The sequence below is a fragment of the Camelina sativa genome, chromosome 1, assembly GCF_030686135.1.
Source record: "Camelina sativa cultivar CO46 ecotype springtype chromosome 1, ASM3068613v1".
Classification (NCBI taxonomy): Eukaryota; Viridiplantae; Streptophyta; class Magnoliopsida; order Brassicales; family Brassicaceae; genus Camelina; species Camelina sativa.
The window spans coordinates 4,702,008-4,729,238 of record NC_141880.1 but is presented as its reverse complement, the minus strand read 5'-3'; the positions used below and the strand labels follow the sequence as shown (position 1 = coordinate 4,729,238).

Below are 27,231 nucleotides of genomic sequence, written 5' to 3'. Positions count from 1 at the left end.
ATTTCCTGTTAGCTTCCGAGCTCGTCGTGACTCACTTGTCAGTTCTCCTATGAACTGACGAGCACGATCTTGACTCGTTTTAGTGACGACCTCGTATCCTTATCGTTAATAAAGAACAAACTTCACTCTTTCCCCTTAAAATCGATATTTATTTAGTGTTGTGCAATCCCCAGTACAAACAACTTTGCATACAAAAAAAGAAAAAAGAAAAAATTATAACAAAGAACTTACAAATTTTGTTGGCTGTATTGTATAAAAAAACACAGGACAACCATCAACCAACCACAACAGATTCCATATCGAAGACTCCAACTCATACCAGTGGGCTTCTTCAATATATTAATAATGTATACAGATATAAATATTTATTAATCTTCAAAAGTGTCACTGTCAAACTCAAAACCTTTGATAGATATTGGATAACGCTTCTGTCCGAACGAAAAAACCCAAACCCAAAATATGGGCCCACATAATGCCAGCGTGGCATCTCATGAATATGTGTATGTTCGTTCTCTTTCTTTCTTTCTCCTGGCTCAATCAAGCCCACCGTTTCTCTCGCTCCTTCTCCGGTTTCCATTAGTTGTCTTCAATCTTCACGCTTCTTCTTTTTAGATTTCTCCACCGATCTCCGAACAAAGCATTCACTTTTCAGATTTCTTAACCTTGACTTCCAAGTCAAACTCTCCGATTCGTTAATCTTTCGCCTTTCTCACCAGATCTGAACCACCCAAATCCGATTTCTGACGATAAATTCGTATTCCAATTCACCGGCTTAGGTATTTGACTATTTTCTCCAAATTAGGTCCCAACAATCCTGAGATTAAATTTTGAATAATGGTGACGATCAGATTGGGAATGCTCCATTATGTAATTGACCATGTCTACGGAGCGTTTATGCACCGCACGAAGATTACCCCACCCTTCTTCTCGCGTGGATGGGGTGCTCACAATCTGGAATTGCTCGAGCGGATTGTGAAACAGCTCTTTCCTCTTGAGGTTCAAGGTCAGAATTGGCCACCGCCTTTGATTCGTCCCGTTTGGAGAACTGTTTGGGAGACCAAGACCGCTACTTTGAGAGAAGGTGTTTTCCAGACTCCGTGTTGCCGTGAGCTTACCGCTGCTTTGCCTCCCGAGTCTCGTACCGCTAGGGTTGCTTGGCTTGTCCCCAAAAACGTTCCTCCTCAAAAGATGGCATGTGTGGTTCATCTTGCAGGTAGGTACCATTGCAGATTCTGTGATCTTAATTTGTGCATAGCCCTTCTAAGTTTTGTTTACTTGCATTGGATGGTATATTAATTACAATTGTTGTTTGTAATGCGTTTGCATTGATGTAGGCACAGGTGATCATACATATGATCGAAGATTGCGTCTGGGTGGACCTTTGGTGAAACAAAACATTGCAACAATGGTGCTGGAAAGGTAATGAAAAGAGACTTTTTCTCCTTCTGGTGAAAAGCTTAAGAGCAAATCTTTTTGCTTTGACCGCTTTTGAAGCTTTTTTTTGCATGTGTGTTTGATCAAACATAGATAATGCCCACTGCAGCCCTTTCTATGGCCAGAGGCGTCCGTTTTTGCAACGTGGTGCGAGACTCCTATGTGTTAGTGATCTACTTTTACTAGGGAGGGCAACTATTGAAGAGTCCCGCAGTCTTATTCACTGGCTAGACACTGAGGAAGGCTTTGGAAAGATGGGTGTTTGTGGCCTTAGTATGGGTAAGCTACATTTATCTTCTTCTATGAACAATTCGTGAGCTATTGTATTTGGTTTGGGATAAGTTCCCTGCAATTGTTGTGGGGTTTGTTTTTAGATTCTTCTACAAAGTTAAAGAAAACTAAGCTGCTGCTAGTTATCCTTTGCTAAGAAGCATCAGCATAGTTTCCAACTCCTTACTAAGCTTCTCAAACGCATGTGCACCTTTAAAGTCCAAGTGTTAGGATTAGACTGACTTATTGTTGTGTTCACAAACTGCATCCATTAAGGGATCTATGTGGCTGCAGTTCCATTCATTGATCAAGTTGAGTTGATTTTCTTTTCACTTCATACTGATAACGTTATGATGAAAATATTAGGAGGAGTACATGCTTCGATGGTTGGATCGCTTCATCCAACACCAGTTGCAACACTTCCATTCCTATCTCCACACTCTGCGGTTGTTGCATTCTGCGAGGGAATATTAAAGTATGGAACGGCCTGGGAGGCACTGAGGGAGGAACTTGCAGCAGAGAAGATCACAATGACTCTTGATGAAGTGAGAGAGCGGATGCGAAGTGTTCTCTCCCTCACAGATGTCACTCGCTTCCCTATCCCCAAAAACCCCGATGCTGTTATCTTTGTTGCTGCAACGGTAAGTAGACAAACCAATCTATAACTCGCATCATTAACAGTTTTGGAGACATTGCTGGTTGCTGATTATAATGATTTGTATAGGATGATGGATATATACCGAAACACTCTGTGTTGGAGCTTCAAAAGGCCTGGCCTGGCTCAGAAGTGAGATGGGTTACAGGTGGACACGTGTCCTCCTTTCTGCTGCACAATGGTGAGTTTCGCAGAGCAATCGTGGACGGTCTCGATAGATTAGAGTGGAAGGAGTCATGGTGACTAAACAGCATACATACATCACACAACCCCTTTGTAACACAAAGGGAGGGGTCATTATGTAAATGTCTAAATCTCCTCTTCGTGTTGTATCAATTTGTGTGTGTTTAAGAAAGTGGTGGGCTCTCCCTCTTGAATATTCATTTGTCTTTGTATTGTTTGTGTCCCAACACATAGCAACAATTTTAGGGGTTCTCACTTATTTACATTCCCACATTATTCAATCTTTAACACTATTTTCTTTGGCTCTAATTTTAGCATGTGTTTAAACTTTAAACTATAATTGTGTTTTCCAATCATTGTACTCTGGCTAACGTATATACACAATTTAAAAAACACATGCTAAAATATTTGTATACCTAACTAACTATTTTACTTGCTGCGATTGGTCCAGTGGGCTATCTTATGGTCACATAATTAAATAGAGAATCAAAACAGTAGATATATATTTACCACGCTTGTGAAGCTTTATTTCATGAAAAGGAATATTGTACGTCGGGAGTAGTGTAGTCGTGTAGAACTCTGACTCTGCAAAATTAGTAACATCAGCTCACAGCTGTGTTCCATTGAAATCTCTGCTATATATCAGAACTTGCTCATTCATTGCTCAACATAACCACATCAATCCTTCACAATGAAGCTCCTCCTGCTTCATCTCTCAATCTTCTTGTCAATCCTCTTTATCTCTCTCCCATCTTCTTACAGCTGCACCCCAAATGACAAAAATGCCCTCCTTCAAATCAAGAAATCCCTTAACAACCCTCCCCTACTCTCCTCCTGGAACCCCCGAACCGACTGTTGTACCAGCTGGACCGGCGTGGAATGCACTGACGGCCGCGTCACCGCTCTCACCATATCCTCCGGCGAAATCTCCGGCCAGATCCCGGTCCAGATCGGCGACCTCCCTTACCTCCGTACGCTCGATTTCAGCTACTTGACCCACCTCACCGGAAACATCCCACGCACCATCACCAAGCTCAAGAATCTTGACCTCCTCCGGTTAAAGCAAACCAATCTCTCCGGTCCGATTCCTGATTACATCAGCGAGCTCAAGACCGTCACGTTCTTGGACCTTTCATTTAACCAGTTTACCGGTCCAATTCCCGGTTCGCTTTCTCAGATGCCAAAGCTTCAAGCCATTCAAGTCAACGATAACAAGCTAACCGGTTCTATACCCAACTCTTTCGGTTCTTTTGTTGGCAACGTCCCTAATCTCTACTTGTTTAATAATAAGCTCTCAGGTAAACCATCATTTTCTATTTCTTTATTATACTTTTTGGTCAAATGCTTATTTATGTCGGAACTTAGAACTAGCATCATACTTTAAAATGTTTTGTAACCAACCATTTATAAATTTAATAATACACGGTATACACCATTACAGGAAAGGTACCAGAATCGTTGTCCAAATACGACTTCAATGCAGTGGATCTGTCGGGAAACGGTTTCATAGGAGATGGTTCGATGTTCTTCGGACGGAACAAAACAACAGTACGAGTGGATCTGTCAAGGAACCTGTTTCAGTTCGATCTCTCCAAGGTTAAGTTCGCTAGAAGCATAGTCTCGTTGGACCTGAGCCACAACCGAATCTTCGGGAAGTTTCCTCGGGAGTTGAGTAAGCTACGTCTAGAAAATTTCAACGTGAGCTACAACCATCTCTGCGGGAAAATCCCAAGTGGCGGTCTCCTTCAGACCTTTGAACCATCTGCCTTCGCTCACAACCTCTGTCTTTGTGGGACACCACTTAAGGCTTGTTAGATTTGGTTTAACGTTAGCTCAAGAAAAATAATTATGTTTAATCTGTGACAAGTCTAATGATGTACGAATGTTGTTGTTGAGATATTCAGAATTTAAGTCTAATCTCTATAACATTTATGCGGTTTTATGACATATATGCCTCAGTTTTTTTTTTGTTGGAAAAAAGAGTAAGCAAGTTATTCATATTTGAAAATTTCGAAGAGATAATAGTTAGAATTGACTGGTGAAGTGACAAACGTACGGTCAAAATTATTGAAATATAGCGAATCAAAATAGTTCCCACATCTACGAACATTTTTAAAAATTCAAATTAATAAGGCATATACATACGTACCGTTATGAATTAAATCTATGTTAGGAAAAGAATATTGTACGTAAGGAGAAGTGTAGAACCCACACTGTACAAAACCAGTAAAATTTACACAGCTGTGTTCCATTGAAATATATTTGTTTATATATCAGAACTTGTTTCAATGCTCGAAGTAACCACATATCAAATCATCATCACAATGAAGCTCCTCCTTCTTCATCTCTCTATCTTCCTCTCCATCCTCTTCGTCTCTCTCCCATTTTCTTACAGCTGCACTGAAAATGACAAAAATGCCCTACTTGAGATCAAGAAATCACTGAACAACCATCCCCTCCTCTCATCTTGGAATCCCCAAACCGATTGCTGTACCGGCTGGAGCGGCGTCGAATGCACTTACGGTCGTGTCACTTACCTCACCCTTTCCTCCAAAAAATTCTCCGGAAACATCCCACCAGCCATCACCAAGCTCAAGAGCCTCGACATCCTCTTCTTTAAGTACAGCAATTTCTCCGGTCCGATTCCTGATAACATCAGCGACCTCAAGAACCTCACCTACTTGGGCCTTTCCGAGAACCAACTGACCGGTCCAATTCCCGGTACGCTTTCTCAGATGCCAAAGCTCGAAGCCATTCACGTCAACGATAATAAGCTAACCGGTTCTATACCAAACTCTTTCGGTTCTTTTGTTGGCAACGTCCCTGGACTCGACTTGTCTAACAACAGGCTCTCAGGTAAAAAGTAAAACCATCATTTTTTATCTATTTAATAGTACATCTTTAAAGATGTTATATATTGGGATTTAAAGTTAATTAATTATATTTCCGGATTAAGCAACTACAGATTAAGGTGAATTTGTAGATCCCGGTTTAATAAACCTGAATTGCAGGAAAAATACCGGAGTCGTTGTCAAAACACGACTTCAACTCAGTGTTTCTGTCGGGAAACAGTTTCGTAGGAGATGGTTCGATGTTCTTCGGACGGAACAAAACAACAGTACAAGTGGATCTGTCGAGAAACATGTTTCAGTTCGATCTCTCAAAGGTTAAGTTCGCTAAGAGCATACTTACGTTGGATCTGAGCCAAAACCGAATCTTTGGGAAGATTCCTCAGCAGCTGACTAACCTACGTCTAGAGCGTTTCAACGTGAGCTACAATCGTCTCTGCGGTAAAATCCCACGTGGAGGTTTCCTTCAGACCAGTGAACCATCTGCCTTCTCTCATAACCTCTGTCTCTGTGGGATCCCACTTATTAAGGCTTGTTGATTTGGTTTAATGGCTGGTGAAATGTTTTAATTTATGTTGTTTTGTGCTAATAATTATCACCGCCTACCAAGTTAATTTGTTCCTTGTAAGAGTTTTAATGTTAAGAAAATGGTAAGAATGTTGTTGAGATATTCAATAAAGGAATCTCTTTAATATATACAGTATGTGGTTCTACAACATATCACTCTTCACTTGCTACTGATCTCTCAACGGCCATCAACAATGCAAAACGAACAAAACTAAAGACTTCGAGCTACCTGGTCTTTAGATACATGTACTAGAAGTCTAGAACTAGATAGATGTGTCATGCGTGTGTGCGGGTTTGTGTTTTGTGTAGGAAGAAAGAATAAGAAGGGTAATAAAAAACTAAAAAAGTAACATAGACATAAATTGTTGGACAAAAAAAAATAAAGTAACATAGACGTATTAAGGCTACATGGGCCGGGTTTCTATTCCTAGTGGGCCTTTTTATAGATCTTAATACCAAAACGAATCGTTTCGTCTTTAAAACGACTGTTCGGCGATTCCGACGCCATCCCCAATCCGAGTCCTGGAGAAATCTCGATCGTAGGTCTCTCCTCTGTTTCTGCCCTTTCTCTTTCAAAAAGATCGTTTCTCTCGAGAGGGAAACAAAAAGTTCGTTTTTTTTTGTGTTTCAAATTCTTTCAATTTCCTCAATTCTTCGTTTCATCGAACGCACGTCGAACCCTTTAATCCCTTCATTGCTCTTTTCGCGGGTCAAGTTTCGATTTCGATCTTTTTAGGGTTTCGTATCTGAATCTGTCGATAAGATAAACCCTCCTGTGGGGTTTTCTTCAAAATTTCTGAAATCAGAGGTATGTATAACGTTTCTGCCCCTTTTGAATCTTATTTGGAGCAATTAGGGATTTAGGCGTTCCATGTCGAACCTTGTGTTAGCTCATCTGCTCATTGAGATATATCTCCGTTGAAGGTCTTGTCTAATTCAACACTGTTTCGGCTAGTTTTAGGCTCGGAAGATTTAAAGAGGGTTTTAGGGAATGGTTAACCGAGGTTAGGATTTAGGGTTTCGAAAAAAAAGTATTCAGCTTTCTTGATTTTATTGAATTAGGGGAAATTGTGTTTTATTGTTTATACTGCTGCAACCTATCTTCCATGTTAAATTAGCTGTGGCTGGCCTCGATTTCTATAGAAATAAGTATGTATTTGTCTAAGCATCTTGGGAATGGTAATCTAGTTGGATTATGAGTCCATTATCTTACTTGTACGAGAATATTGATAAGTAGTAGCACACATTCTAGTTCTGTAAATTACTGATAGCAACTGTTTTCTACATGACAGTAAAGCTTTAAAAGGGATAGCTTTCGTTTGGATGGGAGTTCTTTGTAACTAAACTACATAGCGATATGGAGATACAAATTCATCAACTTGAGCAGGAAGCATATACAGCTGTTTTACGGGCTTTTAAAGCGCAGTCTGATGCAATTTCTTGGGTACTCTCTTCCTCCTTTGCATTGATTGGTTTGTTATGTTTTCTTTCAGTCTCATGGCTAAATCTATGGATTCTATTGGTTGTACCATTTCTGAAATTTAGGAAAAAGAAAGCTTGATAACCGAACTGCGTAAAGAACTGAGAGTATCTGATGACGAGCATCGAGAGCTTCTGAGTAGGGTCGATAAGGATGATACTATCCACAGGATAAGGTCAGATTGTTTATTTGCATTCTTGAACCAGCAAAACAAAACATTAATGTATTATCAATATTGTTGATTTAAATATATGTTTTATCATGGAATTTTACCAGAGATTGGAGACAGGGAGGCGGAAGCCAGAATACTAGACATGCAACTATTCAGCCTTTTAATGTTCTTCCGAGTCCCACTTTCTCAGCTTCCCGAAAGAAACAGAAAACATTCCCATCTGTAAGTCTTATGTTCTAGCCGTATTTGCCTTATTTATGGTTCCTTTGTGCTTTCTTCTGTTTATCTCGTTGTGTTGTTTTATGTTCTTTATTGACCAATTATCTGTGTGATATGCATGCAGTATCATCCATCAATTGGTGCGGCTGGAAACAGGTCATTCAATAATCGTGTGGTATCCGGTGGAATATCAGGAAATGAATCTGCTGAAGCTCTGATCGGAAGAAAAGTGTGGACAAAGTGGCCTGAAGATAACCACTTCTATGAAGCGATTATAACCCAGTATAACGCAGATGAGGTACTATTTTTTGGTCACAGAGTGTAGATTGCTAATTGGGTAGATAGATTGGTTTTTTGTAAAAGTCTGTGATTTGTCTATGGGTTGTGCAATACATATGCATTTGTTTTATTTCTTACAGGGTCGGCATGCTTTGGTGTATGATATACACGCAGTTAATGAAACATGGGAATGGGTCGATCTTAAGGAGGTAAGCGTTACATGAAGATTGTCTTAATAGATCTTTGCATGTGGCTACATCTGTTTTGGTAAACGATTTGGTGTCTGAACATGGTGATGATCTTGAAGATACCACCGGAAGATATAAGGTGGGATGGGGAGGATAGTGGAGTAGCTTTAAACATAGGACATGGAAGTGGATCATTCCGTGGTAACCGAAGAAGCCAAAGCCAAATCCATGTTGGCAGAGGGAGAGGACCGAGAATTCATCAACCAAGAAGAGAACTTGTACCACCACCAGCACAACAGAATGGTGGTGGTGGTTGTAGAACTTCCTCTGAAGATATTGAATTGTTCAACACGGACTCGCTTGTGAAGGAGGTAAGTTTGTTTTATCTGTTGTGTGCCCGTTACGCGCAATGGCTGTTTCTAACATCAAAGTTTTGTTTTAGGTGGAGAGAGTTTTCGATACTACGCATCCTGATCCGCTCGAGCTCGATAAGGCCAAGAAAATGCTCAAGGTTTGAGATTAATACCTAATATTACAAGTTTGTGATGCAGAGAATAATATTATGTTGTACTCAGAGAATAATATTATAATACCTAATATTATGTTGTACTCAGAGAATAATATTACAAGTTTGTGATGCAGGAACATGAACAGGCACTCATAGCTGCCATTGCAAGGCTTGCTGATACTTCTGATGGCGAAATCGGTAATCATTACAAAAGCATGCTACATTTCGTTTGCAACCTCAGAATAATAGTTTACTCACCATTAAATTTTTGTGGCCTGATGATAACAATATCAAGAATCATTACAGTTTTAATCCTAGAAATAATAATAAGAGGGTTGGTTAACACACGCTTTCTCGACTTGTGACTGCAAGCTTCAATTATGACCTGTAAATACATGAATAGGTTTAATTATGGGTCTTCCTTCTCAAACCTTGATTGTATGCATCTTCTTCTTCTTAAATTCATATAATTTGGTTTGATCTGGTATACTTGTTGTAAATGATCAGATGGAGACCCACCATATTCGCATGATCATCCAATGCAACATGGATGAGAGAAAAGCTGTCTGGCTGTTTTACTCAGGATATGGTGGTCATCAGGAGTTAAGAAGAAACATTTGTGCTCGCTCAGTCAGCAGACAAAGAAATGCTGAAGAGGTTGCTTCGTAAGAAGATGGAAGGGAGTCTTCATCCTCTAAATTTGTTGTCAGTAAAATGTGTGAAGGATTAAATTGTTAGGGATTGGAGCGTAGGATTTTGGTTGTAAGCACAAGTATTTGTTTTAGAGAGTGTAACCTGTGACAGACTATGATTTGACCATGTAAATGTTCCTGAGTTTACCTCCCAAGAGATATAACTAGACCTGCCATAAAAAATGCATACCGTAAGTTCGATGTGTATGTTATCAACAATGAAATTTGCCTTCAAATGCAGGTGAGATGGAATGATGGATGCTGAAAATAGCAGCAGCCTTGACTCAAACATTGATATTACATTGCACAATATCCAATGTGACCTGGTTTCTCATGGAAACAGCTCTACAATGAATGTATTCATAGCAGAGCCTTTAAGGATGATGCAGCTAAATTATCTAGTCAGATGATGTATTCATAGCAGCAGGCTTTAAGATGAGAGAGCTAACACAGCAAACACTTACCTAACCGTTGCAATTTGCAGCATATTCCATTCATTTCCGATCGAGGATGGTTGATTTTTTACAGAATCGATTTCCATATCAAACTTGGGACTATGCGATTATTCTACATCAGCTTGGTGCGATTTCGTCGTAGTAATCCCTACGAGAAACGAACTGAGATTTTGAAGGCATAATTTCATGATACCACAAAACAACAGCAACCCAAAATCTAAAGCTAATGGAGAGCAGGAAATATGTAAAATCTAAACCAAAAAAGCGATAGAAAGAAACAAACAAAGATGAGATGAACGGAAGATGATCGGAGATGATAGCTCACGAAAGGGGATTTTATAATAATACCTGAAGAAGAAGAAGAGATTGACTGGGATCGGGGTTTCAATAGATTTCATCTGAGAATCGGGGAGAAGACCATGGAAAGCAGATGAACGGAAGATGATCGGAGATTGATGATGATGATGATGATGATGATGAGAATTTGCTATTATTCGTACAAAGTCGAGAAAGGGAGAAGAAGAATGAAGAAAGAGGAAGAGAGAAGAAGCTGTGCTTGTCCGTCAAAATAATAGAATAGAAGAAGCAACGTAGAGATTCCTTGACCTCTTTTGTTTTGCCTTCCTTATTTTTCTTTTTTTTTTTGCAAATTTTTTTACTAATGTAAATCGTTTTTAGAAAACAAAATTAACTAATTTGGTATTCTAACTTTTTTTTTATAATCTTTAATATATGAAAATTATGTAGTAAATGACAATTAAAATATTCACCATGTTATTTTGTCTTTTGTATTTTACAAATTTTTTTCCCTTGACAAATCCGTCAAATTTATATAGTACATATAAAAAAATTTATTTTAAAAATTGGAAGGTTAAATATATATTTTGTTATAGATTTGGCATAATCCTCTATCGTTTGCCCTTTCGACTCCCCCCAAGTCACATAACCAAAAGCTTCTTCTTATTAGATGTATTCTTCCTCTATGTAAAAAACGATGGTGCAGTATGATGATTTCAAGAACATTAAGGTTGTCCCCATCGGAAACGAGTTCGTTGATGTCACCTTGCTCCATGTTCATCGTCAGACTCCAAAAGCTCTCCTTAAGGATTTCAACATCAACCATCACCGTCAATTCTACACACGCAAGGTTAAGAAGACAGAGCTCACTTTTTGTCAAAAGCTCTCCACCATCATAGACGAGTTTCCTAGCTTCGATGAGATCAACCCTTTCTACATCGACCTTCTTCGCTCCAGTTTTGATAGAGATGAGTACGAGTTGTCTCTAGGTCAAGTGAATACTGCTAAACACATGATTACCAATATCTCTATTGATTACGTTACGCAACTCGAGTTTGTTGAATCTTTGAAGCAGTGCAAAGCACTTAAAGCGAGTGCTGTTGGACAAATGTTTGATGTAATCAACGAAATCACTCCTGCTTTGGCTTATCTAGAGCAGATCAGACAACGCATGGCACGGCTTCCTTCCGTTGACTTAAGCACTCCAACTCTCGTGGTTTGTGGGTACCCCGACAATGTGGACAAGGCTTGCTTTATGAACGGAGTCAACATCAACACCGGAGCTAGTGATCATGATTACACCACCACAAAGTCAGTGAATGTTGTTGTTGGCCATACTGAATACAAGGATTTGATGTACCAAGTGATTGATGCACCTGGAGTTTTGAATACGCCTACATTCGGAGACTCTACTGTTATCGCCACATTGGCTCGTCATCTTTCATCTGCTCTTGTTTTGTTCTTTATGGATGTTTCAGGTTCATGTGGTTACAGCATTCCACACCAGGCTGCTCTTTTACATAGCTTAAAGTCTCTGTTTCTGAATAAACCATTGGTAGCTGTCTGCGATGAGACTGATTTGATGCAAGTATCTGAACAAGATTTGGAACTGATTGAAGAGATTACTAGTGGAATGGGAGATTATGAAGAAGAAGAAGTGGGTTTGAAGATTAGTAATCTGACGACGGAAGAGGGTGTGATGTTTGTGAAGAATGCTGCGTGCGAGATGCTATTAGATGGAAAAGAAAGTTTGAGTCGCACAGCTCAGGACAACGCTGAGGGTTTGAGGAACAAATACATATTGGCTAGTCAAGAAAGGAAAGACGACATAATTCCCCAACCTCAAACTGATCTTGATGATGGTCATAATGTTTCTGATGACTTGTTGGTTGATTCAGATTGGTCGTCTAAGCTTGCGGAGTTAGAATCTGAAGAAGGAATCAAGAATGCTCATGACGATGAAAAAGATGATTTTGAGAAGGCGAAGGAACATGTTAGTGAAGAGCACAAAGACAAATACATCTTGGCTGGTCAAGAAAGCAAAGACGACATAATTCCTCAACCTCAAACTGATCTTGATGATGGTCGTAATGTTTCTGACTTGTTGGTTGATCCAGACGTTTCGTCTAGGCTTGCGGAGTTGGAACCTGAGGAAGGAATCAAGAAGGCTCATGAGGATGAAAAAGATGATTTTGTGATGGCAAAGGAACATTTTAGGGAAGAGCACAAGGACGTCCAACTTGTTGCCTATGGCAATGGCAAGATTCAACCCTTATGGGTATTAGTAGTAGTTGTTTTTGCCTTTGGCAAGATTCAACCATTACGGGTATTAGTAGCCTTACTTTTTTTGGTTCTTGTAGGGAATACTTATGGAGTCATCATTCAAGAATGTCTCTCAGCTTTAAGCTTTTGAATTTTTCCTATTGGACATTGTATTTTTTTTTGTTTCTTCCATTACTTGCGGGTTAAAAAAGAAAACCAATCAAACGATTAATCAAGTGCTTCCACAAATCCCAAATGTTTCATAAAGATCATTTTATCCTATGATTGATGATATTTGAAATTGTATGGTGCTTTCTAAACTGAAAATTTGTGGCAGGCAATTTCATTATACACTTGTCGAATGTGTCTTGTGGGCCTCCTTAGAATGTAAGAAGGATTATATAAGCCGAGTTTACTGGGCTGGTCGATACAAGGTTCATTTTGTTGATCAAATAAGGAAAACATGACGTCATGATACGCGGCTCACGTTAAAAGCTAATTAATACTCCGGTTTAATTTTGGGACATTTCGGTATATTTTACTTTTATGCATTGGACCACTCCGGTTTAGTGTTCCAATAAAAAAAACCGGGAAGAGTTATTTAGAAAAGGAAAAAGAAAAAAGAAAAGAAGTAAAAATCTCATATTTTCCTCTTCTCTCGACGACAACTACCTTAGGGTTAGGTTTATTTTTCTCGCTTATTCTCTCTTACTCTCTTTTTTTCCCTAATCCGATTTCGATTTGTCTTCTCCGATTCGCTCTCTCTAGACTTTAGGATTATCGATTTCTGCTTTTAGACTCGGATCTGTACTTAGACATGGATGTTCGTAAGAGAGGACGGCCTGAAGCTGGCTCATTCAACTCCAATGGCGGCGGATTCAAGAAGTCTAAGCAAGGTTAGTTCTTTCACTTTTTTCTTACTTCCTTTTACTCTTCAGCTACTTGAATTCTCTGTTCAGTTTTATACTGAATCTTTTTAGTTCTTATTGGTCTTGATAGAGGTTCAAATTCGAGATCTTTAGTTCTTGATAAAAAGTAGGGTTTTTTTTTTTATACCTAGTTATGAGATTTACTAGGAGGCAAATTTTGTTCGTGCTTTTTCTGGTGATTTCGTGTTCTGCTTGATCACTTATCTGGTTAATTAACGAGATTACTGCGAAAAGTTCTGGCCTTTTTTTATATATCTAAAGTAAATCTGAATCTTATCATGTATTCAATTCAGTGATGATGTGTATCAGCTTTTATTACTAAAAGTCACTGTTTCCTGAATTTTTATTTTCTTTTAGTTTAATCCCTCTTCATATAACCCATGTCAAAGACTTGGGTTTGCTTGTTTGAATAAACCTTTTTCCTATGTCAAGTGTTCTTGTGCCCAGTTGGTTAGTTAATCATGAAAACATTCTAAAAATTATACATCTTTTGATTTGAGGCCTTAGTTTTCATATAGATGAATGTTATATTGGATTCTAAAGCTATACATTGAACTTCAGATAAGTTTTTAACTAAAGGAAAACACTTAATGTTTGGAACAGAGATGGAATCATATTCATCAACTGGTTTAGGAAGCAAATCGAAGCCATGCACAAAATTTTTCAGGTTATAATCCTTTTTACTTAATGAATCAATCTTCGAATTGTTATCTACCTGCAAGTCTGATCCCGAAATTAGTAAGTAATACTGTATGCTAATGAATTGGTTAGTTGTTATACAGGTACGTAAACAAGTTAAAAACAAGTTACTATATGAAAATGTCATGGCTACTACAAACAGATAAGCGTATCTGGATTATATAATTTGATTAACATTTAGCTCAACTGGTGATAAGATAAAAAAATCAACCAATACTTGTCTCTTGTTTGAGCTTTGACAATTGTTGAGAAAGGTGTTATGTTCTTATGTTTGGTGGTAGGGTATTAGTAATTTTGAGTTTATAAATATAGTTATTTATGGTCAGGTAAGGTTCTTGCATGACTGTTGAACATGTCTATCATCGTTAAGCAAAGCTGGAATGATATTTTTAATCTTTCATAGCAATGAACATTGCTGTTAATATATCGATCGAGATTCCATTTCTTCTGTGTCTCAATGGTTTGTTCTTGTTCTATTGTATTCACATTGGTTAAATCTCTGATGTATTATACTTCTATTGCAGCACTTCTGGCTGTCCTTTTGGAGAGAATTGCCATTTCTTGCATTATGTTCCCGGAGGATACAATGCTGTATCGCAGTTGACAAATATGGGACCACCCATGCCTCAAGCTCCCAGAAACATGGGTAGTGGAGGGCGATTCTCAGGGAGAGGAGATTCTGGGCCTGGCCATGTCTCTAGCTTTGGTGCCTCAGCAACAGCCAAAATCAGTGTTGATGCCTCTTTAGCCGGTGCAATCATTGGAAAAGGTGGAGTCAGTTCAAAGCAGATATGCCGTCAGACGGGGGCAAAGTTATCAATTCAAGATCATGAGAGAGATCCGAACCTGAAGAACATTGAGCTTGAAGGATCATTTGAGCAGATAAACGAAGCGAGTGCAATGGTAAGAGAGTTGATTGGGAGGCTTAATTCAGCAGCTAAGAAACCACCTGGTGGTGGAGGTGGCGGTGGCGGCATGGGTTCAGAAGGGAAACCACATCCAGGGAGCAACTACAAGACAAAGATCTGTGAGAGATTCTCTAAAGGAAGCTGTACATTTGGTGATAGATGTCACTTTGCTCATGGTGAAGCAGAACTACGCAGGTCAGGGATCGCCTAGGGTGTTGCTTGCGTTAGAGAATGTGGTGGCAAAACAAGTCTCTTCTTTTCGTGGTGGTGATATCTGATATCATTCACCTACTCTGTTTTTGTTGGTTATGAGAATACAATGTTAGTTTGATGATCATTGTAAGTTTTTTTTTTTATCTTTCCATTTGGTGTTTTTTTAGAGATTAGGTTTGTTGGTTAAAATGATCTGAGTTTGAATTGAGATGGGGGAGGGATGGAGAGCCTGATTGACAAGACTTAGAAACAGTGATTAGGATTGTACGACGCCTTATATTCATATTCTTGTTTTCTCTGTTATGTCTTCATATGTGTGAGTCACTTATTTATATTTCATATGGTTTTCTGAATATGTTGAGTCTTTGCTAATTCAAACAGTTTCGTAATATGAATTGAAAACCATTTGAACGTCAATCAGTAATAAACATTTGTAAGCACAAAAATCTGGTTAAATATGAAAAATAACATTGGTAAGAATATAATTTTTGTTCTTTAAGTGATCTTAATACAAACTAGGTCGAGTAACAGAACAAAATAACACGGCACATGCGACAATGTGTAATTGAACTTGTTGGTTAATATTAAGTTGTTGTTGAGCCAAAAAAAAAATAATAATAACACGGCACATGCTGTTTTTTTTTTTGTTTTGTCAACAGCACAAGTACACATGTATTCTTTTAAGTGCTTCTTGTTTAAGATGGTCTTAAAAATCCGTCACTGATAGAAACAGTACAGTTGAAGAAAGAAAACAAAATAATGGTTGGTGATTAGACTTAAAAAATATGTTGAAATTAAGGAGTGTCGTTATAAGCGGTAATGCTTAGAAAAAAAAAAAGCAAATGACTTATTTAATCAAAATACACGTTACTATTTTAATTGCATAACTTGTCATCGCCTACTAGTTTTTTTCGTCCGCCACCTAATTTGATTATTATATAGGCCTAATTAGTTAATAATAGTACTATAAAAAAGAGGGTACAACTGAAAGCATTAAAAAGAAGAGAAAAAAATCCGCACGAATCTACAAAAAGAGTACATCACGTTTGGGTATCCACGTGACCACCAGTCCACCACAAAGCGATGTCTGTAGATATTTTATGTTTTTTGTTTTGTTTTTTAATGTTAATATATAAAAAATTCACATGACAGAAGAAGCCAAACGTAAAAACTCTCTTTCTCCACTTGTAGCCCTTTTCCCGCCACCATTATTAGCTTACGACTTGTAATAAGTCGCCAAGGACGTTTCCTCATTTTTAAGACACCAAATTAATATACCACCATATAATTTATTTTATATATTAATATATATAATCGACATTAAAATATAGACGAATTTTCACAACCCCAAGAAAAAGAAAAAAAAAAGATTCTTTACCAAATTAAATTGTCTGCAATAGCAAAAAAGTAAAAATAAAGAAAGAAACAAAACTAAAAATAGAGAAACATAAATAAATATGAAAATGGTCCATCCAATTGGTGGTAGTTTATAGAGTAGTAAATAGGTTAAGTTAAAAATGGTGAAAGATTTGGCATGTCTATTGAGTTGGCACTACGATGTGTTGCCATCAAATACGATTCATTCCTTTTTATATGATTCTCTATTTAACAGTAAAAACATCTTCAAGACTTCAACAACAACAAAAAAAAATAGTTATATGGTATTCAACATAAATTTCAGAAATTAGTTAAAGTTTCAATACATTTTTAATAGTTATAAATTTATACGTGGAGCGACAAACTAATTTATAAAGTATTTTAGAACGTGATATTTTAAAAAGTTAATTTTACTGTATCTTGTTTTGCATTATGTATATAAATATGGTTTAAGTTTGCTGTAAAAAGCAGATATTATTGTTTTGAATATAGAGAAAATAAAAGATGAGAGGAAAGAAAAGAGGGGGTGGGGGGCCCAGTATGTACAAATGTAGAGAGAGAGAGAGAGAGAGAGAAAGGTGTCAGTGTCATTCATCACATATCTCTCTAACCTTCGACCCAAAGGCCTTTCCCATTTAAAGCCCCTTGTCTCTCCCCATTCGCATCTGACCTGAAAGAGAGAGAGAGAGAGAAGGAGCCACCACATACACCAATTCCTTCAACAACAAAAAAAAAAGAGAGAGAGAGAGAGAGAGAGAGGTTCTTTCTGCGGAGGAGCTTCTTCCTCGTAGGGGGTTTCTTCTTCTTCATCGTTTTTAACGAACCATCGTTAAGTCAAATCTCCCCCCCCCCCCCCTACGTCAGCTCCAGGTCCGTCCTTCTCATTTCCGATTTCGATTCATTTACGTCTCGTCTGGTCTGTTCTGTGTTTTTTTTTTTCTTTTTCTTTCTCCCGCACTATCTCATTTCCGATGTTTTTTTAAATAAAAACCGATTTCATTATATAGATCTGGCTTATATGTCTTGCATTCAACCTTAGATCTGGTCTCGATGCTCTGTTTTTTTCTTTAGTTGAGAAATCTGATGTTGTTACAATGAGTTCTTATTCATATAATGATTACTAGTGCCTTGGGTCATCCATGAAAACGATATGTTAATGCTATGATTTTTTTATTTGTTTTCTTTGTCAAAAATGAAGTGCTGCTTTGACCCATTCTTCTTTAGATATTTTTATTTTATTTTTGTTGGGTTGGTAGAATAGTGAGAATCACCATAAAATTCTCTTATCAGTTTCACGTCCCTGGTTTTTTTTATTTTTTATTTATTTAAAGATCTGTAATATATTCAGTTTTCCCTAATTTTGTTTGTGTAAAATTTGCTTTGAATTGCCGTGTTGAATCTCTTATGGATTTGACCTATGCCTACCGGGTCTTAAGATTGATGATAAAACTTTTTAAATAGACAAAAAAAAAAGTTTCACTGATTGATTCTCATAAACTTTACAATGAAGTTGGAATTAGGGTAATTCAGGATCAGATGCGTAGTAGATTCAGATGCAAAATAATGAGTTGCATGACTTGTTAATATTATAGATCCATAAAGACATATTTAAATATCTGACATATGATGTCGGCAAAATTCGGTGGTATATAGTATACATCACTTAGAAACTGTTTCCTTTGGACTTGTTTGCCAACTTGGTTGTATTCAGGAGGATTTGTGATTTTGATTGATCCATTTACTTTCTCTATTGTTTTTTCTTTTTCTTTTGGGGTCTACTTGGTGGTATTCATAAGAGAACTTTTGTTTTTGATTGAATTTAATTACAAGAAACTGATGATGATAACCACAATAAAGAGATTGTGACCTGTCGTATTGAAATCTTATTAGTAGTAGCAGTCGTGTTCTCAACGTCAATGGGTTTCCTTTCTTTGGTTTCTTACTTTACGCCGCTTCTCTGCTCTTTTTGTTCGTTTTGGTCCACGCACTTTCCTTTTTTGTGGCAATCCCTTTCACAACCTCATCTCTGAATAATAATAATTATTACTAGTTTGTTGATTTGATCATTACCACCTCGTTTTCTAGTGCATGCAAAATTTGTCAATTAGTGTGATAAACAAACAATTCCTTTCTTGAGTTTCAGCTTTTTGATTTTTCTTTGCTCTATGTTTCTTTTGCAGAATCATGGGTGCAGGTGGAAGAATGCCAGTTCCTTCTTCTTCTTCCAAGAAATCTGAAACCGATGCCATAAAGCGTGTGCCCTGCGAGAAACCACCGTTCACGCTGGGAGATCTGAAGAAAGCAATCCCACCGCAGTGTTTCAAACGCTCTATCCCTCGCTCTTTCTCCTACCTTATCACTGACATCATTATTGCCTCCTGCTTCTACTACGTCGCCACCAATTACTTTTCTCTCCTCCCTCAGCCTCTCTCTTACTTGGCTTGGCCCCTCTATTGGGCTTGTCAAGGCTGTGTCCTAACCGGTGTCTGGGTCATAGCCCACGAATGCGGTCACCACGCATTCAGCGACTACCAGTGGCTCGATGACACAGTCGGTCTTATCTTCCATTCCTTCCTTCTCGTCCCTTACTTCTCCTGGAAGTACAGTCATCGCCGTCACCATTCCAACACAGGATCCCTCGAAAGAGATGAAGTATTTGTCCCAAAGCAGAAGTCCGCTATCAAGTGGTATGGCAAATACCTCAACAACCCTGCTGGACGCATCATGATGTTGACCGTCCAGTTTGTCCTCGGGTGGCCCTTGTACTTGGCCTTTAACGTCTCCGGCAGACCATACGACGGGTTCGCTTGCCATTTCTTCCCCAACGCTCCCATCTACAACGACCGTGAACGCCTCCAGATATATCTCTCTGATGCCGGTATTCTAGCAGTCTGTTTTGGGCTTTACCGTTACGCCGCTGCACAAGGATTGGCCTCGATGATCTGCCTCTACGGAGTACCACTTCTGATAGTGAACGCGTTCCTCGTCTTGATCACTTACTTGCAGCACACTCATCCTGCGTTGCCTCACTACGATTCATCCGAGTGGGATTGGCTTAGGGGAGCTTTGGCTACCGTAGACAGAGACTATGGAATCTTGAATAAGGTGTTCCACAACATCACGGACACACATGTGGCTCATCATCTGTTCTCGACAATGCCGCATTATAATGCGATGGAAGCTACAAAGGCGATAAAGCCAATACTCGGTGACTATTACCAGTTCGACGGAACACCATGGTATGTGGCCATGTATAGGGAGGCAAAGGAGTGTATCTATGTAGAACCGGACAGGGAAGGTGACAAGAAAGGTGTGTACTGGTACAACAATAAGTTATGAGGATGATGGTGAAAGAACACTGAAGAAATTGTCGATCTTTCTCTAGTCTGGTTCTCTTTTGTTTAAGAAGTTATGGCATGGTGGTCGGTGTAGCTGTCATGTCCAAGTTCAATCTTCAGTTTAGTACTTTTTTTTCCATTGTTTTATGACTAGCACTGAATTCCATTGTACTCTGTCTGTGATACTGAAGCCAAGCGTGACAAATGTTGACCATGCTATGTCGATGTATTAAAGGGGTTTGAGTTAATAGTGCTGTTTTGGCTGGCAGGTCACAATCACAATTCTTTCACACTCCAATCATGTGGTTAGGCTTTTGAATCCTCTTTTTAGAATTAGCTTTTGGTAAAGAACTGAGACCTCTGGCCTTGATATATGATTTATATATGAAACCCCTTTAACTAAAATTATATAGTACGCCAAATCCATTACCTCTGGTTTCATCTTTGCATAAAAGTAAACGAAAGAGTTATTAAAAAAAAAACAATTTTTTACCATTACAGAAACACCAAAAGAGAAGGACAACAGGAAAGAAATGTGGTGAAGAAACATAGAAAACAAAAGAATGTTCTGTAACCAAGTCGATCGATGAACAAAATGCTTTACCAATACGGAAACAATCTTTTATCCCTTCGATTTGAGCATAAACTTAGAAGCATTTCCTGTGGACTATGGATGGCCCTGACTCATCATACTCACCCTTTGATATCCACATCTGTAGAGGAACAACATTGTGTATGATTAACAAATTGCAAATGGGTAACAAAGTAAGTAAAAAAGCACAAAACTCATAAAGAGTAACGAAAAAACCGAACAACGATTTTACCTGTTGGAAGGTACTGAGGGAAGCTAGAATGGAGCCTCCAATCCAGACACTGTACTTCCTCTCTGGTGGTGCAACCACCTTAATCTTCATGCTGCTTGGAGCCAATGCAGTGATCTCTTTGCTCATCCTATCAGCAATTCCAGGGAACATGGTGGTTCCACCACTGAGCACAATGTTTCCATACAGATCTTTCCTGATATCAACATCACACTTCATGATGGAATTGTAAGTGGTCTCGTGAATACCAGCAGCTTCCATTCCCACCAAAGATGGTTGGAAAAGAACCTCAGGGCAGCGGAATCTCTCTCCTCCAATTGTGATGACCTGTCCATCAGGCAACTCATAACTCTTCTCAACGGATGAGCTTGTGTTTGCCGTCTCCATCTCTTGTTCGTAGTCAAGAGCTATGTAAGCGAGTTTCTCTTTCACGTCCCTTACTATTTCACGCTCTGCTGAGGTAGTGAATGAGTAACCTCGCTCGGTTAAGATCTTCATGAGGTAATCAGTGAGGTCACGGCCTGCAAGGTCCAGACGCAGAATGGCGTGTGGAAGAGCATATCCTTCATAAATTGGAACAGTGTGACTCACACCATCTCCAGAGTCCAACACAATACCTGGAAACATACAAGACAAGTAAACATATGATACGATCAAGAAATGGTATTATTTCTCAAAATGTCCAATGCATAGTATAGTGATTAAAACAATGGTGTTAATTAATTGAAGATCTTCATACCAGTAGTACGACCACTAGCGTAGAGGGAGAGAACAGCTTGGATAGCGACATACATAGCGGGTGTGTTGAAGGTTTCAAACATAATCTGAGTCATTTTCTCACGATTAGCCTTGGGGTTGAGAGGAGCCTCTGTGAGAAGAACAGGGTGCTCTTCTGGTGCAACACGGAGCTCATTGTAGAAAGTGTGATGCCAAATCTTCTCCATGTCGTCCCAGTTGCTAACAATACCATGCTCAATAGGATATTTCAACGTCAAAATACCTCTCTTTGACTGAGCCTCGTCACCAACGTAAGCATCTTTTTGTCCCATACCAACCATCACACCAGTGTGGCGAGGACGACCAACAATACTGGGGAATACAGCTCTTGGTGCATCATCTCCAGCAAATCCAGCCTAAGGAATTGGAACCCAACATATATATATTCATTCATAAAGCTCTCTAATTATAAACAAGAGACCGCAGCATTGTATAAAAAAGATTTCAGATTTATATCGTAACAAAGTTTTTTTGTAGGTATGCTAAATACCTTAACCATTCCGGTTCCATTGTCACAGACAAGAGGCTGAATGTCTTCACCATCTGCCATTTTCTATTTCCTGTAGTCGATAATATTAGCATCATAATTGAACGTCAAATGAGGCCTTTATTTTGCAACTTGGCAACAAACAGAGGAATCTAAAGATCTCAAAAAAAAAAAAAGGGTTGCAATAAACGTAAGGGATACATACTAATGAAGTGTTACAATAATAAAGAAAAGCTCCATAAACGTAAGGAACATATACTAATGAACGGGGTTAATATGAGAATGAAATGATGAAACCTAGGACGTTAAAATCGATGATGAACATTATGGGAATGTTGTACCTTGGTTTGAGGGATCTCTGAGAGGAAAGCTGGAGGAAGGGTGTGTCGTGTGTGTTGTTTTGTTTGAGAGAGAGAGAGAGAAACCAAAAAAAAACAAAAGAGAAACGGAGCGAATGAAGGGGAAAATTGTGAGCCTGAGAATTGAAGTTTAAAAAAGGAAGAAAGGCCACTCCCCATAATATGATGGAGAAAGATCTCAGCCGTTGATTTTTTCTTAATCTATCTTTGAACGAAGGAGGACCCCACGACCAGTCACGTTGTTAGTGGAAACAGCTGTCTTGTCTTTCAAAAAAGTGTAGTAACTGACATAATTTAATTAATTTATTTCGATATTTGGTAACGTAACCGTAATCTCTCTTTATAGAGAGACTCTGTAAAGTATTTAATGGGCTGGAATTTGTTTGTTTACATTTCTTATATATTAACCGACACTCTTTATGTTAACCAAACCTTTCTTTTTTTTTTGTATATCTAGTGGGGAGTAGTGGTAGTTGGACTTGGAGAAAAAAAAAAACGGATTAGTTGGACAAAAAAGGAAAACGTGTACTCGTTTTACTCTAGATTCGACTCCTTTTTGTCGTATGCTGGCTGAATAATAGAGACGGAGATTGTATCGTCCGGTCATTTCATTACAAAGCACAATATGAAGTAACCATGTCCCCTGAGTTATATATATCATATGCAAGGGCCGAGGTGAAATATTCGCTGAGCTAAAGTAGGCCGACTTATTTATGGGATTGTCAGACGGTTTGAAGTCACCTTTTGTAAGGCCTAGGCCACCTCTACCATTAATCTGACCGTTAAAATCGGCTATAATTGATCCTGATCACTGTTAATATGAATCGATAACTATGGTAGTTTAAATATATTCATAAACCCAAAAAAAAACCCAAATCAAGTCCATAAGGATTAAGGCGTGTTTAGTGGTCAAGCTTCTCGACTTTTTGGACGATTTTGGGCTTTAAAAGTCAATATGGGCTTTGGAATAGTAGCCCATTGACTTTACTGTGTAAGCAAGCAGGGTTTTTGTGCAGTTTGACTGTTGATTTTTAGTATTTTGCCAAAGTTGGAACTCACTCTCAACTGGGGAATTATATAACCTTTCAAGATCAAACGAAGAAAAAAAAAAAATGGAGAGATCCGTTTCCTTTAATCCTCGATGCGATAACGAGCTCCCGAATGATCGGGGCAGTGATGTCGGATACACTACAAATGATCGGAGGCTTGCTTATTCTCGCTCGTTTCAGCAATCACACGGTCCACGAACTCCCGCGTTCACTGAGGCGGCTAAGCCTTTTCTTGATAGGACCGTCTCGAGCATCGATATGCCGCCGGTGATTTACTCCGTCGACGGCAACGATGTGTTTTTCGGGGAAGGGAAAGAAGTAGAATTCGGAAAAGGGTCTGTTTTGGATATGGTTTGGGAGATTTTTGGGGTACTGAGAAGTGGGAATCGGCAGATGAAGAGGCTGTTTCTGTTGATTGCGCTTAATGTGTTGTATTCTACAACTGAGCTCTCTATTGGTCTCTTCACTGGGCGTGTAGGTACGATATGGTTCCACTTCTTGGTCAAGTTCTTGATATTTCTTGTTGAGGGAGAGAGACTTGGATGTGTTGAAGATGAATTATAACAGCTAAAGCAGCAAAATTTAGGCTCAAGTATTTAGTTGATATAGACTAAACTATGGAAGTAAATCTCTGGGATAGTAGAGTCTGTTGAGGCCTTCATTATGAAGCTTTAAGATCTGGTTTCTGTTGCATTGAGTCATACTAGAAAGGGTTTTCACAAGTATCAACCAATCTTCTGTTTCTGCTGTCGCAGTTTGTTTAATGACTTTTTGCTCAGTGCAATAATTGGTGCTTGTCAGAATTGTTTTGTTTAGTTCTCTGCTCCGTTGTCATTTTTCTGTATTTACTAACTGTGCTGATTTTGTTTTTTTTCTTTTTTTTTTTTTTATGGACTCTTACAGGTTTGGTCTCCGATGCATTCCATTTGACATTTGGTTGTGGGCTCTTGACATTTTCTTTATTTGCAATGGCAACTTCACGGAAGAAGCCTGATCATGCTTACTCATACGGGTGAGATAAAAGTGAATTGATTGGCTCAGTTGGTGAATCCAGTTTCTGGAGATATTGGTTGGAAATTGGAATGCATGTTTTGTGGTAGTTACCATCTAGCTGCTTAATTTTTGAAAAAATAATGATCTTCTTTCGTTGGATCTAGACTAGTATTAGATGGGGTTACTAAGGTTCTGTTCATTCGAAAGTCCATCCTTTGTTGTTTTGGTAGGAGATTGTAATGGCTTGATGCTGAATTGCGCATCCTTGTCTTTTTTTCCAGGTACAAAAGACTTGAAGTTTTATCTGCTTTCACTAATGCTGTAAGTATGTTCTCAACTTGTTTTAGATGTCTTTCCCAGCTTTAATTTGAAGTTGCGAAGGCTTTTGTGCCATGTAATAAAATAGGTGTTAAGAGCTTAACTCAGTGTTTCCCGTCTTTCCTATACTGTTGCTTATAGAATAGAGTAATTTTTTAGGTCGTTGTTAGAAATTTTTGGACTTCCATACATTATGAAGACCTTTCTTTTTGTTTTTCCTTCATTATGTCATTCTCTGTAGCTTCCTTTTTTGGTTAACACTTTGATATGTTTAATATTTGACATATGTGTAGACAGCTGTTTCTTATGTTCATGTCGTTCTCCCTAGCTGTGGAAGCTCTTCATGCATTTATACAAGATGAATCAGAGCACAAGTAAGTCGCCTTTTTTGCAAAGACATGCTTAAGAGTTTCTAGATATATATATCTGGCACTTACCAAGTTTACATCTACTGTTCCCTCTTGCTCCTTTATATTAGTGTGAATTTTTAATATTTCTTTTATGTAGGCATTATTTGATTGTATCAGCGGTAACAAATCTGCTGGTGAACCTACTAGGTGTTTGGTTCTTTCGGAATTATGCTCGTGTCAATATTGGTATGTATTCACTGCATATACATGCGCAAGTTCTGGTTAGACGTGTAAGATTTGATGTTCATAATCTGCTTTATTTGATATATAGCATTTTTTGGCGGCTTTGGTATATTTCATTTGTCAGTTTTACTGTAAAGCCAAAGACGTAAGGGTGTTTGGTTAAGATAGAATTACTACGGGGATTAGTTGAAATAGGAAGACAGCTTCAACTACCATTATCTGGCCAAGACAGTTCGTTACTTCTTGAAATTATCTGTCCCGTCTTTACATTTATAAACCATAATTTTTTTCTTGAATTTTGTTCTTACATTCATAATATGCTGCAGTCTACAGAAAAGCAGAAGATATGAATTACCACTCCGTTTGCTTGCACGTCATATCAGATTCCATCCGCAGGTGTTAAATCTCTCTGCTTTTCTCTATCTCAAACAGAGCAGTAGAGAGCTAGATTGAAAGAATACTTCTTTTTTTATGGAACTTATATCAGCAAACATGAAGTTTTTGTTGCTGCTTTCTTTTCAGTGCAGGTTTGATACTGGCATCTTGGCTCCTCTCTCTCGGGTAATTCTCGCTTTCTTTGAAGAAGCTGAGTGAACAAACGTGTTGTGTTGCTTGACCTCTTACAGTTTCCTTTTGGTCCTCGTGTCTTGGATTTTTCAGGGTTGAAAATGCAGAGGTGCTATGTTTAGGATTAGTATCGGTTACAGTGTTTATGCTTGTTATGCCACTCTTCAAAGCCACTGGTGGTATCTTGCTTCAGATGGCACCCCCAAACATTCCTTCTTCGGCATTAAGCAAATGCTTGCGACAGGTTTGCTCTTTTCCATATATTGTTTCCCGTACGTGTCAAACCGGGCTTCTCTTCAACTATCTTTCTGTACAGATTACTTCTCGAGAAGATGTCACAGAGGTTTTACAGGCACGTTTCTGGGAGGTTGTGCCTGGTCACACTGTTGGCTCACTCAGACTTCAGGTACTCACTCTTTCCTTGTTTTCATATCAGTTAAAACATGAGATCACAATAGGAATAGAAATGAATCGGTTTGTTGTTTTGGCATCGGCGTTAGGTGAAGAGTGGAATAGATGAAAGGCCATTACTGCAATATGTGTATGATGTTTACCATGATTTGGGTGTACAAGACTTGACCTTGCAAACTGATTACATTTGAGCTGAACCTGCTTCTTCTTTGTTTTTAAATACTGATCTGAGGATTTCGGATGTATACTAGAGATTATGTTTCTATAGGAGAATATTTCTTGGTTTCAAGTTGTAACTTTGTCGTTGCAATTTTATTTTATATGGTTTCCATTTGTGTCTTTTGAACCACACATGGATCACAATCCTTGTATCTTTCAAGTTTGTTGATATTTTTGCTAATTGCAAATCAAGTTTGTTGATATTTTGGCTAATTGCAAATTAAATTATTTTTTAGAAGTCAAATGCCATTTGGAAAATGTGAAAGTTAAGTCCAAAAGATACATAAACTATGAGCTGAGACAAGATTTTAGAATTCCTTCTTGTTTATATAAGAACAAATGGAAGTGGGGAATCAAAGATTACATTATGCTATATCTAAAAAACCTAATATTCCAAGAAATGGGCCAGTAAAAGCATCTTTAAAAGATAAATTCATCGATTACGAAATCATCGCCCGTCCATGTCTATATTATTCTTTACTTACTCCTATGCTTCAGTTTTTAGCATAGCACATTTATTCTATTCCACTTGTGATCCATTATATAAAACCATGATTGCAGTTTTTTTGACTATAAGCTAGAAAATTATGTATATATTATGGGGTGTAACTTTTAAAGTACTGTACATATTTTAATACAGGCACTACTTGATTTCTCTTGGTT

The 27,231-nt window shown here is 38.3% G+C and overlaps 8 protein-coding genes, 1 long non-coding RNA gene and 1 pseudogene across 20 annotated transcripts; 8 read left to right on the top strand and 2 right to left on the bottom strand.

Annotated features, from left to right (window-relative positions):
• Positions 1-441: 441 nt before the first annotated feature.
• LOC104776315 (uncharacterized) lies at positions 442-2,851 on the top strand. 2 transcript variants are annotated; one of them, XM_087494991.1, is made up of 6 exons: positions 505-776; positions 849-1,213; positions 1,335-1,419; positions 1,544-1,713; positions 2,071-2,345; positions 2,429-2,851. In XM_087494991.1, the coding sequence occupies exons 2-6, from the start codon at positions 856-858 to the stop codon at positions 2,600-2,602; spliced, it is 1,062 nt and encodes a 353-aa protein (XP_087351117.1). In that variant the 5' UTR covers positions 505-776; positions 849-855; the 3' UTR covers positions 2,603-2,851. The 2 variants fall into 2 exon arrangements, with proteins under 2 accessions (XP_087351076.1, XP_087351117.1); XM_087494950.1 differs by having other exon boundaries at positions 442-1,213.
• A 3-nt stretch (positions 2,852-2,854) lies between these two features.
• LOC104776229 (leucine-rich repeat protein FLOR 1) lies at positions 2,855-4,489 on the top strand. The gene is made up of 2 exons (XM_087495136.1): positions 2,855-3,840; positions 3,984-4,489. The coding sequence occupies exons 1-2, from the start codon at positions 3,234-3,236 to the stop codon at positions 4,355-4,357; spliced, it is 981 nt and encodes a 326-aa protein (XP_087351262.1). The 5' UTR covers positions 2,855-3,233; the 3' UTR covers positions 4,358-4,489.
• Positions 4,490-4,713: 224 nt separating this feature from the next.
• Positions 4,714-6,087, top strand: LOC104776244 (leucine-rich repeat protein FLOR 1-like). Its single transcript, XM_010500276.3, has 2 exons — positions 4,714-5,398; positions 5,554-6,087. Exons 1-2 carry the CDS (start codon positions 4,831-4,833, stop codon positions 5,928-5,930), a joined length of 945 nt encoding a protein of 314 aa, XP_010498578.2. The 5' UTR covers positions 4,714-4,830; the 3' UTR covers positions 5,931-6,087.
• Positions 6,088-6,430: 343 nt separating this feature from the next.
• Positions 6,431-9,573, top strand: LOC104776281 (protein EMSY-LIKE 1). Of its 2 annotated transcripts, none has more exons than XM_010500331.3 (10): positions 6,431-6,766; positions 7,256-7,402; positions 7,504-7,613; positions 7,715-7,832; positions 7,954-8,127; positions 8,249-8,317; positions 8,416-8,667; positions 8,739-8,807; positions 8,939-9,002; positions 9,312-9,573. In XM_010500331.3, the coding sequence occupies exons 2-10, from the start codon at positions 7,316-7,318 to the stop codon at positions 9,356-9,358; spliced, it is 990 nt and encodes a 329-aa protein (XP_010498633.1). In that variant the 5' UTR covers positions 6,431-6,766; positions 7,256-7,315; the 3' UTR covers positions 9,359-9,573. The 2 variants fall into 2 exon arrangements, with proteins under 2 accessions (XP_010498633.1, XP_010498621.1); XM_010500319.3 differs by having other exon boundaries at positions 7,251-7,402.
• LOC104776309 (uncharacterized) lies at positions 8,992-10,554 on the bottom strand. The gene is made up of 5 exons (XR_015586775.1): positions 10,300-10,554; positions 9,961-10,099; positions 9,600-9,666; positions 9,324-9,498; positions 8,992-9,189 (listed from the first exon to the last, which is right to left on the bottom strand). It is a non-coding gene; the product is annotated as an uncharacterized LOC104776309 (long non-coding RNA).
• A 321-nt stretch (positions 10,555-10,875) lies between these two features.
• On the top strand, positions 10,876-12,671 carry LOC104704460 (nucleolar GTP-binding protein 1 pseudogene; annotated as a pseudogene). The gene has a single exon (XR_015595217.1). The product of XR_015595217.1 is annotated as a nucleolar GTP-binding protein 1 pseudogene (transcript).
• A 443-nt stretch (positions 12,672-13,114) lies between these two features.
• On the top strand, positions 13,115-15,612 carry LOC104776219 (zinc finger CCCH domain-containing protein 36). Of its 2 annotated transcripts, XM_010500250.2 has the most exons (3): positions 13,115-13,406; positions 14,043-14,106; positions 14,663-15,612. In XM_010500250.2, the coding sequence occupies exons 1-3, from the start codon at positions 13,328-13,330 to the stop codon at positions 15,255-15,257; spliced, it is 738 nt and encodes a 245-aa protein (XP_010498552.1). In that variant the 5' UTR covers positions 13,115-13,327; the 3' UTR covers positions 15,258-15,612. The 2 variants fall into 2 exon arrangements, with proteins under 2 accessions (XP_010498552.1, XP_087351034.1); XM_087494908.1 differs by lacking the exon at positions 14,043-14,106 and having other exon boundaries at positions 13,120-13,406.
• A 1,493-nt stretch (positions 15,613-17,105) lies between these two features.
• Positions 17,106-20,256, top strand: LOC104776214 (omega-6 fatty acid desaturase, endoplasmic reticulum). Of its 3 annotated transcripts, none has more exons than XM_087492832.1 (2): positions 17,106-17,506; positions 18,817-20,256. In XM_087492832.1, exon 2 carries the CDS (start codon positions 18,821-18,823, stop codon positions 19,973-19,975), a length of 1,155 nt encoding a protein of 384 aa, XP_087348958.1. In that variant the 5' UTR covers positions 17,106-17,506; positions 18,817-18,820; the 3' UTR covers positions 19,976-20,256. The 3 variants fall into 3 exon arrangements, with proteins under 3 accessions (XP_087348958.1, XP_087364394.1, NP_001291954.1); XM_087508268.1 differs by having other exon boundaries at positions 17,302-17,552; NM_001305025.1 differs by lacking the exon at positions 17,106-17,506 and having other exon boundaries at positions 18,821-19,975.
• Positions 20,257-20,368: 112 nt separating this feature from the next.
• Positions 20,369-22,731, bottom strand: LOC104776203 (actin-11). Of its 2 annotated transcripts, none has more exons than XM_010500223.3 (5): positions 22,401-22,731; positions 22,063-22,132; positions 21,535-21,928; positions 20,799-21,412; positions 20,369-20,687 (listed from the first exon to the last, which is right to left on the bottom strand). In XM_010500223.3, exons 2-5 carry the CDS (start codon positions 22,120-22,122, stop codon positions 20,622-20,624), a joined length of 1,134 nt encoding a protein of 377 aa, XP_010498525.1. In that variant the 5' UTR covers positions 22,123-22,132; positions 22,401-22,731; the 3' UTR covers positions 20,369-20,621. The 2 variants fall into 2 exon arrangements, with proteins under 2 accessions (XP_010498525.1, XP_019101306.1); XM_019245761.2 differs by having other exon boundaries at positions 22,265-22,411.
• Positions 22,732-23,437: 706 nt separating this feature from the next.
• On the top strand, positions 23,438-26,773 carry LOC104776195 (metal tolerance protein C2-like). Of its 5 annotated transcripts, none has more exons than XR_015586541.1 (10): positions 23,438-23,945; positions 24,371-24,479; positions 24,742-24,781; positions 25,076-25,152; positions 25,286-25,374; positions 25,698-25,767; positions 25,899-25,932; positions 26,032-26,182; positions 26,255-26,344; positions 26,439-26,773. XR_015586541.1 is itself a non-coding variant. In XM_010500214.3 (10 exons), exons 1-10 carry the CDS (start codon positions 23,531-23,533, stop codon positions 26,538-26,540), a joined length of 1,182 nt encoding a protein of 393 aa, XP_010498516.2. In that variant the 5' UTR covers positions 23,438-23,530; the 3' UTR covers positions 26,541-26,773. The 5 variants fall into 5 exon arrangements, 4 of the variants coding, with proteins under 4 accessions (XP_010498516.2, XP_087350849.1, XP_087350818.1 ...); XM_010500214.3 differs by having other exon boundaries at positions 25,894-25,932; XM_087494723.1 differs by having other exon boundaries at positions 25,072-25,152; positions 25,894-25,932.
• The last annotated feature ends 458 nt before the right edge of the window (positions 26,774-27,231 follow it).